The following is a 12293-nucleotide window of genomic DNA, read 5'->3' as shown; positions in this document are numbered from 1 at the left end:
AAATCAAATATATCAAACCATTAAAGCAAAACTGTCCTCCAATTATCAACAAATCTCAATATCTTGTACGAATTATTCGTAATACAAACCAAAAATAGCCCGCAAACTCTCTCAAATTCCTCAAATTATCATAATCCCGCCCCTTATGCAAAACCAAACCCTCCTCCCATCCCAGTTTATCCTCTTTATCATAAACAAAATCCACCTCAATTTTCAACATAAAGCATTACACAAAATCAATACCTCAACACTCCATACTCAACAACGATAATTCACAAACAGCCAGAACATGTAACTCCACATTCCCAAACAGACCTCATTTCCATAGCCCTGCCCCTTATGCAAAACCAACATCCCTCCCCTGTTCTCTCTCTCCGGTGGCGTTTGTAATCGTTTTTATTTTTAAATACATTTTAGCAAAGTCATGTATTTTAAAAATCTTAAGATTTCTATATTTATGTCTTTATTTAGTGGTTTCATTAGTGACAAAGGCTAAACTTTCTTGGAAAAATGTCTTTTATGTAAACCATGTTTGCTATTAATTCATTTAGGGCTAGAATATGTTCATTGTCTTCCAATGAAAGAATGGTTCCTTTCGCCGTAGTCAGGTTGACATTAGAAGCTTGCCACGCCCGGACTGTTACACCAACGCATTAGCATGTTAAAGCGATTTCATTGAGGAGCCTAGCTTTCTTAACTAGTAAGTACTGTACTTACTGGGTTTTTGAGGGGGGGAGGTGTCTTTCACTGGAAATCTCGCCCCCTTCTACTTTGAAAATACCTGTGAAACCGGTTTAATTCGTCACAGCCAGCACTCCTGCAGAGAGGGGGGTTGTACTTGGAGTGCATCGGTATACAGTAGATGGGAAAGCCAGAGCCGACCGCTACGCCGCCCACGTGTTATGCTCTTCGTTAATGTCTAAGCCGGAACACATCATTATATCTCATTTTGTATTTCTATAAAAAAAAATCGTTTGCCCAGCCTAACAGTATTGTTGTTATTGTTTCTATCCTGTAAAGTGCTTTGAGGAGCCACCTTTAAAGGCGCCATATACAATAAAGTTCATTATTATTATTATTGTTAATTTGCTGGACAGAGAGGTGAACATTATTACGCAGAAGACAAAGATAGCGATTTACGTTGCTTTGTGCATTGTGCTGCTGTAATACAGTTTTAAATAATTAAAAGTCTAAACAGTATCAGCTTTATTTATGGGTTTTAAATAAAGGCGATTTAAATGCGATTTAAATCAATATAAATGTTTATATTGTAACGCATAGGTGACTATTCATTGTTATTAAAATGACTTAAATTCGATCTTGTTGTGATATTTAGAAATATAAATTTGTTTGGTGCGGGGTGCGGAACCAGGGAACTATTTACATGGAAAACGGGCGTTTCCAAGTGCTTGTACAATCGATGGAAATGTTCAAATAAATGTGCAAAAGAAATAAACAAAATAATCATTTATTTCTTTATCATATTGGCTAGCTAATGTCCTCTCTTTGCTAGTTAGTGGCTGTGTTTCTGCGTTGGGTAGCAACGGGAGACTATGTTCTCAGGCGGAAGATGTAAACAGCTTAATTTTCGTGTTAAATAATTTTTTTAAATTAAAATTCATTCTATACAACAATCGCATATTTGGGTACCGTTTCATAAAACTTTCATGCTTAAAATGTTTAGGGAGAAACGAAAAGAAACCAGAAAGACTGGTGTGTATTTTTTCTTTAAACTACCAAGACCAGCCATACACAGTACAGTTTACATACAGTAATGTTTATGTTCCTAAATTAATATCGTTTATGACCTTCAGATGCGTTATGCTCTTCTTCTTTTTATCCTCAGCTACTAAAATTTCCCTTTAGTGGTAAAATTTCATATAAATATTCAATACTAAGTGGATTAAAATGTGCACAGTAAAGAGATTAAAGGATTAAATCTTTTCACTACCGACCAATGCTCCACGAGTGCCCCTGTCGGTCATTTTGGCCAGCTAATCACTTACCACGGTGCCCTGCGGTGGCTTTCCCGTACCGCGGGTTTGTACCGTGCATTTTGAATGGCTGCATCTGTAAGTACTAGCAGGTATTCAGATATTTAGTCATGATAATAACCCAGTTTCAAATATAAAATGATATATAATATATATAGTACATTAAACAGGAGAAATCAGTTACAAAGTTCGTAGCTATCATGTTTCAAAATTAGATACATGTATTTTGTAGCTATGAATGAAATATAGTATATGCTATCAATGAGATGATATTTTCATCCAAAAATAATGTTGAATAAAAATCCTATTCAATTTGTAAATGTTTTGTTTAGTTAATAATATCCAGTATTTCAGAACCTCAATAAAAATGTATACATGAAAATATATATATATTTAACACTGAATAAAACTGCATCTGGATTATCAACACCCACTAACCACTTTAGAAATATTGTTATGTGATTACCTAAGACCTATATTAAATGAAGAGTACAATTCAGCAATATCTATACTTTAAAATGGTTGTAGTAATGCAATACTTTAACCTGTTCTCTACTTGGCTCACATTTCAAGAAATACAAAAGCAAGTTCCTAAAAACCTTGATACTAATCATGTCAGCAGTTCACTCTATGCCCATGTACCTAGGGAAACATTTCTCAATAATGGTTGTAAAAAACCCCAGTGTGCCCTAGTTTTTATTCCAGCTTGACTCTATGCAGTTTATTTAAACACATAACAGTAATAATAACGTGACTGAATAATATGAACTTTTTAAATATTTACTGATTTTTAAAAGTCAATTTTTAAGCTACAGGTTGTTATGGGTAAAATTTGGAGTCTCTTTCTGTTGTAGACAGGAAAACATCTACAGTAAACTTGCATTTATTTCACCTTTGATTAACAGTCGTTCAGAGAGAGACAAAGTTATTTATAATTTTCAATAAATAAATTTTGACCACAGAGAGAGTGCCTCCTACTGGTCTCACTAATACCTCTTCCAGCAGCAACCTTCCTTTTTCAGGACTCCCTGGTGCAAGTACAGGCTAGGCTCACTCCTGCTTAGCTTCATTGGGTCGCCAGTGTAAACTGCAGCGTGATGTAACCGCTGGCAAAGGAAGAAATGAAATAAGCAATACAATAATCAAAAGTAGTTGCATATATAATTAAAAGCAGTTATACGTTATAAATCAAAGGAATGTGTTTTCTATAAGTGGACGTGATTTAAATATTCAAAGTCCTCAAAGGTTTCCAAAATCAAAGTCAAATCTACAGGACCTCTTCGGAATCATCAGTGACAATAACAGAATTCACAATTGTAAACTAAATTGAAGTGCATTTAAAACTGGGAACAGGAGGCACTTTTCACATAATAGTGATTTAAACAGTTCTAGAGGAGGCCAAATTTTTCATCTGACCCTCTTAGCATCTCTTACACATAAATATCACTGAGTAGCCCATTTGTGCTTCTTTCTTTCTTGATTTTTGTTCCTGCTAGATATAGACATTTCTCACTCACACTTATTCTGTCCTGAGAGTGCACCCCACTCAAAGTCCTAATAAAAACTTTTGAAAAAAGTGTTGATTCTTGACTCTTTTGCCCTTTCATACTTTCTCCTCCCTGAGCCTTCCCTCAGTGGCTGAATACACTTTACCCTATAGGTGTTTGGTTCCAATCCAGTCAGTGCTGGTGATGGGTCCTCCACTCAAACTACTTTACAGGTAATGGGGACACGCCCCCACCACCAATGTGCAGCATCCACCTGGATAGTGTGGTGCACCAGTACGCTCAGCCCAAATCAGCTACAGATGCAGCCATTCAAAGTGTGCGGCACAAACACGTACCGCAGGCATTTGGCTACATCATAATGCGTCATAACGCGTCATACCGCGATACGTGATTGGTTGGCCAAAATGACCGACAGGGGCACTTGTGGTGTATTGGTCGGTCGTGGAAAGATTTAATCATTTAATGTCTTTACTGTGCATGTTTTAGTATTGAATATTTATATGGAATTTTACCACTGAAGGGAAATTTTAGTAGCTGAGCATAAAAAGAATAGGAGCATAACACATGTGAAGGTCATAAACGATATTAATTTTGGAACATAAACATACAGTATTATGTAAACTGTATATGGCTGGTCTCGGTACTTTAAAGAAAAAATACACACCAGTATTCCATTTCTCCTTAAACATTTTAAGCATCAAAGTCTTTAACTAACATGTGAAATAACATGTGGTTATTTCAGTAACGTTTTTACGTGCTTGTTGCTCCCTCTGATCATGTTACTGGACGTTTATACAGTATACAGTACTCTGTGAGAAAAGTGGTAGTTTTAAGCTTTTACAGCTTGTCCAAGGTGATTCATTATTAATACTATTATTAATATCTTTGGTAAAGACTTTGATGGCGACGTCTCAAACGCTGTACATGAGAGGTTAAGCTTTATTAGCTCCCTTGGCAGAAATTCCAGATACTATTATTTTACTTGCGGTATTATGCGAGAATATACGGTATTAATATGGTAACTGCGATATGTGCACCACTTTTTAACGCACTATCGGCCGCTTGTTTTGAATGGCTGCACCTGTATCAGTGAGAGGGAGAACAGAGAGATGAAGCCAATTCAAAGATGGGGATTTTTACGAGATTGGTGAAGGCCAGTTGGGAAAATTGGCCAGGACACCAGGGCAACACCCCTACACATTTCAAGAAACACCCTGGGATTTTTAATTACCACAGAAAATCAGGAACTCAGTTTTACATCTCATCCAAAGGACATTTTCTTTGTATTTTACAGTATAGAGTCCCCCTCACGATACTGGGGCATTAGGACCCACACAGATTACAGGATGTGCACCCCCTATTGACCTCACTAACACCCCATCTAGCAGCAACCTTAGCTTTCCCAGGAGTCTTCCATTCAGGTACTGGCCAGGCTCACAGCTGCTGAGCCTCAGTGGGCTGCCAGTTGTGAGTTGTAGGGTGATTTGGCTGCTGGCTTGTTGCCTCAATGCACACTCCAGTTTTTGAGCCATTGAAGACAATTTTAAGCACACTAGATGTTATGTCGCACACAGCTTCTGTTTGGGTTTATGCCACTGTTGCACTTTCGTTTGAGAGCCTCCACTGCCCTGGACTCACTGGCTAGAGTCTTTTGAGACATACTGGGCTGCACTTGACCTCAGAAATGTGCCTAGGGACCAAAGGACAGCGCATTTTTCACACTCTTTGCCCCGCTGCAACATATGCTGATGCCATGGAGCTTCTGAAAGCACACTTCATTGCCCCCCATGGTGTCATCCTCTGCAGGATTCTCTTCAGACGGTGCAAACAGCAGCCAGGTGAGGCAGTGCATCATTTTGTTGTGTACTTGCAGGCCCTAGTCTCCCCTTGCCAATTTGGTATGAAGCAGGACGAGTTCATTAGAGACCAGCTAGTGGAGCACACAAATAACGCGGAAGTCAGAGAAAGATTGCTGACAGCACTTGATGACCTCACACTGCACAAGGCTATTGAAATGGCATTTCAAATGGAGGCTGCCACTGCCTTGTCCTCTACATTACCATGCTCCCCTGCTCCTTCTCCTGCAGGCCATGTGGAGCAGCTGCAGCGGCCGGGCAGCTCAGACTCCCCCACACAAGACGCAGACGTGCCACATACATTGAGGCTGCGTGCATCTCCTCCCAGGCACTGCGGGAATTGTGGTTCACCCTCTCACACCACCAGGCCTCAGAACAGCCCTGCTAGAAGGCATCAGTATTGATGCTGCAGCAGATATAATCACTTTGCCACGGTCTGCCGTTCAGCTCAGCCATTCTCACTGTCAGCTCTCTGTGGCCTGCGGCATTCCATGGTCTCGGCTGCGATGTCACACTCACAAAAAAAATAAGAACTTTTCCTAACCAGAAACCATGGATGAACAGTGAGGTTCACATCCTAATCAAAGCAAGGGATGCAGCATTCAAATCGGACAATAAATCAGAGCTAAGGTCAGCCAGGATCAATCTAAACAATGGTATTAAACATGCAAAAAGCACGCTCAAACAGGAATTAGAGGAACACTTCACCACTAATGACCCAAGGCGTATGTGGCAAGGTATCAGGCCCTCACAGACTACAAGAGGAAGAACATCTGTGCACATCCCCATGATGCCTCCCTGACTAACGAGCTCAACACCTTCTATGCTCGGTTTAAAGCCAACAACACAAAACCAGTCAACAGAGCTGCACCCTCCGCAGCTGACCAGCTGCTCTCACTGTCTGCAGATGAGGTGAGGAGATCTCTGCTAAAAGTGAACACACGCAAGGCTGTATGGCATACCCAGTCGCGCCCTCAGAGCCTGTGCCAATCAACTGGCGGGTGTATTCACAGACATTTTCAACATGTCTCTGGCCCAAGCCGTAGTCCCCACCTGCTTCAAGACAACCACCATCATCCCAATACCAAAGAAAACCACAGTGACATGTCTTAATGACTACCGACCAGCGGCAGTAACACCTGTCATCATGAAGTGCTTCAAAAGGCTGGTCATGAAGCACATTAAGGATACCATTCCAAACACACTGGACCCATACCAGTTTGCCTACCGGTCCAGCAGATCCACAGATGACGCAATCTCCATTGCCATACACGGTGCTCTATCCCATCTGGACAAAAAGAACACATACACAAGACTACTATTCATCGACTTCAGCTCAGCTTTTAACACTATCATCCCAGAGAAACTAGTCAAGAAACTCAGTGCACTGGGTCTCAACACCACCCTCTGCAACTGGATTCGGGACTTTCTGACAGGCAGACCTCAGGCTGTCAGGTTTGGAAACCACACCTCCGGCGCACTAACTCCAAACACTGGGGTCCCCCAGGGGTGTGTGCTTAGTCCATTACTCTACTCCTTCTATACCCACGACTGTAAGGCCAAACACAACACCAACTCCATCATCAAGTTTGCCGATGACACCACAATTGTAGGTCTGATCACAGACAATGATGAGAGGGCCTACAGGGAGGAGGTCAATCTCCTTACAACGTGGTGTGAAGACAACAACCTCACCCTCAACATCAGCAAAACCAAGGAGCTGATCGTTGATTTCAAGAAACTGCAAAACGGACATGCCCCTATCCACATCAATGGGACTGAAGTGGAAAGGGTCAGTAACTTTAAATTCCTTGGCGTCCATATCACCGAGGGCCTCACATGGTCTCTCGATGCCACCTGTCTGATCAAGAAAGCGCAACAGCACCTGTACTTCCTAAGATGGTTGAAGAAGGCTAAGATATGTCCCCAGATCCTCACTAACTTTTACAGATGTACTACAGAAAGCACACTGACAGGCTGCTTCACAGTGTGGTATGGCAACTGCAGTGCTGCTGACCGCAAAGCCCTCCAGTGGGTGGTGAAAACTGCCCAGTCCATCACTGGGGTTTCCCTCCCTTTTATACAGGACATTTATGACAGACAGTGCTTGAGGAAAGCTCTAAGCATCATTAAAGACCCCACACACCCCAGCTACAGACTGTATGACCCACTACCATCTGGAAAACGGTACCGGAGCATTCGGGCTCGGACTATCAGACTCAGAAACAGTTTTTACCCCCGCACTATCAAACTGTTAAACTCCCAGCCTCTCTCACTCTCACCTCACCTCTAACCTATGATCTGAACCTCACAGTGCCTTCTTTCTTACCAAAAACTCAAACACATATCTACCTCTACCTTAGATGTCAAAAACCTCACTCCCCATAATTTCTATCCCTTTATTTCAATCTGTTGATGAATGTTTTTGCACATCTGATGTTGTTTTTGCACATTACCTGTTACCTTTTTGTTGTTTTGCTCATTGCCTGTTGCTGTTTTGCACATTGCCTGTTGTTGTTTTTGCACACTGCCTGTTGTCTCTGTCTTTCTTTTGTATTGTATTGTTGTATTTTTTCTTTGAACTACTTATCGTCCGAGAGCTAGCTAAATAGCATTTCGTTATACCATATACCTGTATATGAGTATAATGACAATAAACTTGAACTTGAACTTGAATATAGCAAGCTGGTAGTGAGGATCAAACTACCTATCTGTATGAGGCGTTATTCCCAACATCCGTGCCCTTCACCTCATCACCTGGTTACACCTTGATTGAGTGTACGATGTATTCTACACTATACCATAGAATTCCAGAGGTAAATATGAAGACATTTCTCTGATAGCTAAACGGAGCCATAAGTCAACCATGCAACAGGACAATGATCCAAAACACACAAGCAAATCTATTGCAAAATGGTTCAAAAAGAAAAGGAGCTGTGGTGAAACCTAGAGAGAGCTGTGCATACTAGAAAGTCCTTAAACATCACAGAGTTGAAGCGGTTCTGTAAGGAAGAGTACCCCAAAATTCCTCCAAGGTAATATTATATAGACCGATCAACACTTACACTTAGAACACTTACTGAGTCATGCATTTAGCTTTTCACACAAATACTGAATGCTGGCAGATTTTATTTTAAATAACTAATCCAAAAGTGGAATTTGTGTTTATTTCTTGAAAATTAGGTTAGTCGTATCTAGTTTTAGAACTTTGTGAGGACTAGGTCATATACTGCATGTCTAAATACTATATGTTAAACTATTAAATCTTCAGGTGGTGAATTTATTGTCACCACACTGTACTTTACTTTGGAGTGTACTGTATATCTTCTTCTAACTCCATTGTTTATTGCCTCCTAAATTTCTGCCTCCTGAAATTATCATGTTTTCTAAGAAAACATGCTATTTTTAACTCATATTTAAGAATGTTATGCACATGTGGTCCAAGACAAACACCAGAGATGCAAGAAGCGGTTAATTGTCAGAAGACTGATTGTACTATTAAAGAGAGAGAGTGGGTGTGTTCTACTGTTTTCTTTGTTATATAAATACAGCTTGTATTAAAGATGCATTTCAGAAATCCTGGGCTGTTATATAAGGGTTGATATCTTGTGTGGCACATAACAAGAAACAATGGAATTCACAAAAGTAAAGGAAATGGAAAACATACTTGTTTGCTCTCAAACCAGTAATTCCTCTTGCTTGAAAGAAATTCGGTCCACAGCAATTAATATTATGCTATATATTCTTTTGTTAACTGGGATACTCATCACTGTGTGTGGTAACCTAGTGGTGATCATTTCTATCTCTCACTTCAAACATCTCCACACTCCAACTAATCTTCTGGTGCTCTCAATGGCTGTTGCAGACTTTTTACTTGGATTGTTTGTGATGCCATTCAGTATGGTCAGGTCTGTTGAAACATGCTGGTATTTTGGAGATACCTTTTGTTTTTTTCATGCAAAGATCGACTTGATTTTGTCTACTGTTTCAGTTTTTCATTTGATATTCATTGCTATTGATCGTTACTATGCTGTGTGTGATCCTTTATTGTACTCCTCTAAAGTAACAATGCCTGTGGCATGGCTGTTTGTTACAGTTAGCTGGATTGCTGCAATTGTATACATATGTGTGTTAATTACTTTCAAAGGAAATATTGACGGTATGGACGGCTTTGATCCATGTCCAGGAGACTGCATTATTGTCTTTAACGCAATATGGGGAACTCTGGATACAGTGTTTACATTTTTCTTACCATGTTGTGTTATGCTGTGCATCTATACAAAAATATTTTCTGTGGCAAGAAGACATGAAAAGGTAATCTGTACAATACAGGACCAAATACAATCAAGAGAAGACAAAAAAACGAAAATGCCTCGTAGTAAAGACAGTAAAGCAACTAAAACATTGACTATTGTTATTGGAGTGTTTGTTATTTGCTGGTTACCCTACTTTGTTAACAGTGTAATGGATCCCTTCTTAAACTTTTCTACTGCTCCAGCTGTCGTCGATGCTCTGCAGTGGCTGGGGTACTTCAATTCTGGCTGTAACCCAATCATCTATGCCCTGTTTTATCCTTGGTTTCAGAAAGCCCTGAAGCTCATTGTAAACTGTAAAATATTTAATCCAGGATCTTCTTTAATAAATTTGTATTCAGAAATCCATTAAAGCTTGCATGTTACCAGTTGTGTTTCTAAAATACAGATTGTATATGTGTATTAGTATTAAACAGATTTAAATCTGTTAGGGAATACAAATTAGAAGATACAATATGTTTGGTTCAGGTTAAACTGGTGGCTTTTTGATGACTTTATGATTTTGTACTTGTTAAATCTAAACAGATCTAATAATTATTACGTAGTTTTAATTACGTAGAGAAAAATATTTTAATGATTATGGTAAAGGGTTTTATAATATGAAAGAAAAAAGGCTTATTTGGTTTATTTCAAATAATGGACAACATAATTTCAGTTATATTAAGAACTGAAACAATTATTACTTGTAAAATAATCTTGATAGACATATTTTTACACATTTTTTTATTTCTGGATTTCATTACAATAAAAATATAAATAACAGTTTATAGTTATAGTATATACTACATTATAGTATATATAGTTTAAATATTGTTTCATTTTTAAATGTACTTTAAATTACAATTTGGATATATGTTTTCAAATAACTTTTTTAAAATTTCTATTTTTTAAATTCTAATTAAAATACTAATACAGACTACAAATGATATACTGAATTTTATAGTGGGTGTGCATCTTAGAACTTAGTTAAAAATATACAACATCCTTTTGGCATTACAACTATTTGCCTACTGTTTCTTGGATTCAAGCTTTGTATGTCCAGGTACTGTAGCAGTGTTTGAAATAAACAATAGCCTTAATTTAAAAAATATTTCCATTGGACTTATTTAATCAAATAGACTTTAGTTTCACTTATACTGCTCTACAGCATATTCAAATAAAATGATACTGATTTGCAGTAATGTTGTAATCTACAACCATAATGCATATTGACTATTGTACATGCATATCTATTAGATTGTAGGTTGTATAATGTAATTAAAAACTGTAATCTGCAACATATCAGTACGTAGGATTTTCTGAATTGCAAGACGTCTTTTTTTCACAATTTAATTTTCAAATTTATCTGGATACTAAATGATGGTAATACAATATTTATGTCTTACTTGTGAACATATTTACCGAGGGTTTATGGTACTGGCACTGGTTTCTATTCTATCCTGGTGATCTGCAAATTTTCTTTGGAGATGAGCTCAATTAAATTAATGGCTTTAGTAGTTTTCTTTTTCCTGCTATTAAAGTGTTGGTTAAATGTTTAAAAGGCCTGATAAACTGTAACCCTCTAGCACAAGGATTGGATAACTATGTCTTATGGTATAGTGAGCACAACGAAAAAGCTATGTAATTTACAAATGCTTTATGCCTTTCTTCCCATTTATGACATATGAAAATAACTAAGTAAAGCCTGTCTTATATTAAGGATATAGATTTTTTTCCACATTTCTATATACAGTATAAGTGCAGCTCAAAGTTGCAAAATGTTTACATACTGTAAGCACCTACATGAATTTAACACACAAACGCATGATTCTTTTGTCATCGTTTCCCATCGGTTCTGATCCTGGAGACTGTTGTCAGTCCTCTTACACCTCTGCCTTGACAATAAAGTCTTCTGTTGAAATGTATTTTTGTTTGGGATTGGTTTTCACTATGCATAATTAAGTTTTTAAACTATGAAGCTACTTTATTCATGAATAAAACACATAGCAGACATAGCATTAATCTGTGCACTGGCAGTCTTCCCAGATGATTGATAGAAACAACAGATTTCCTTTCAGTTTATGTTTATTATGTAGTTTTTCAAATTTAGCTTTCAAATTTCAGCTAATGTTTTTTATGTCACCATATACTGGTGTGTACTGTACTGTTCTTAAGTGGTGTGTCCGATTATACAGTCAAATAGGCCCACCTGGGCATTTAGACCTATTAAGACCTATTTAGAAGTATATTTACACTTATTAAGAAGATCTCTGGGTAGTCCAAAAAGTTTTATTAATAATTTAAATAGTGGGGACCAGTATCCGATTAGTCCAAACTTAATCCCAAGAAATGTTGTCAACTAATAGAGATATATCCTTATTCTCCACTAGTCTATATGAAGATCTCAATAGTAAGTAAAAAGCAAGAAGATTGGTCTGATTTTTTCTGCTACATACTGTTTGTCCAGCTTTATATGTAAGGGGTTAAAAGGAAGATCCCCAAAAGCATTTCTTGTAAAAGAGCCCATTCTTCAAAGCAGACTGCATCAATCAAGATCGAGTGAGGGAAAAGGTAATAAAATAATCTTCACAAGAGTGATCATAATGTAGTATGTTCTTAATTGTTCTTTGCTGCTACATTCAC

General features: G+C 38.1%; 1 protein-coding gene across 1 annotated transcript; it reads left to right on the top strand.

Moving 5' to 3' along the window:
• Positions 1-9090: 9090 nt before the first annotated feature.
• LOC148840261 (trace amine-associated receptor 13c-like) lies at positions 9091-10023 on the top strand. Its single transcript, XM_088908786.1, has one exon. The coding sequence runs from the start codon at positions 9091-9093 to the stop codon at positions 10021-10023; it is 933 nt and encodes a 310-aa protein (XP_088764912.1).
• Positions 10024-12293: the final 2270 nt, after the last annotated feature.

This window comes from Atractosteus spatula, chromosome 2 (genome assembly GCF_055471065.1).
Source record: "Atractosteus spatula isolate fAtrSpa1 chromosome 2, fAtrSpa1.hap1, whole genome shotgun sequence".
Classification (NCBI taxonomy): Eukaryota; Metazoa; Chordata; class Actinopteri; order Semionotiformes; family Lepisosteidae; genus Atractosteus; species Atractosteus spatula.
The sequence above is the reverse complement of the archived record's forward strand: the minus strand, read 5'-3'. Positions and strand labels throughout refer to the sequence as shown.

Excerpts from the sequence above, each read along its gene's own strand:
- LOC148840261 (XM_088908786.1), top strand. The coding sequence starts at position 9,091 with ATGCTATATATTCTTTTGTTAACTGGGATACTCATCACTGTGTGTGGT.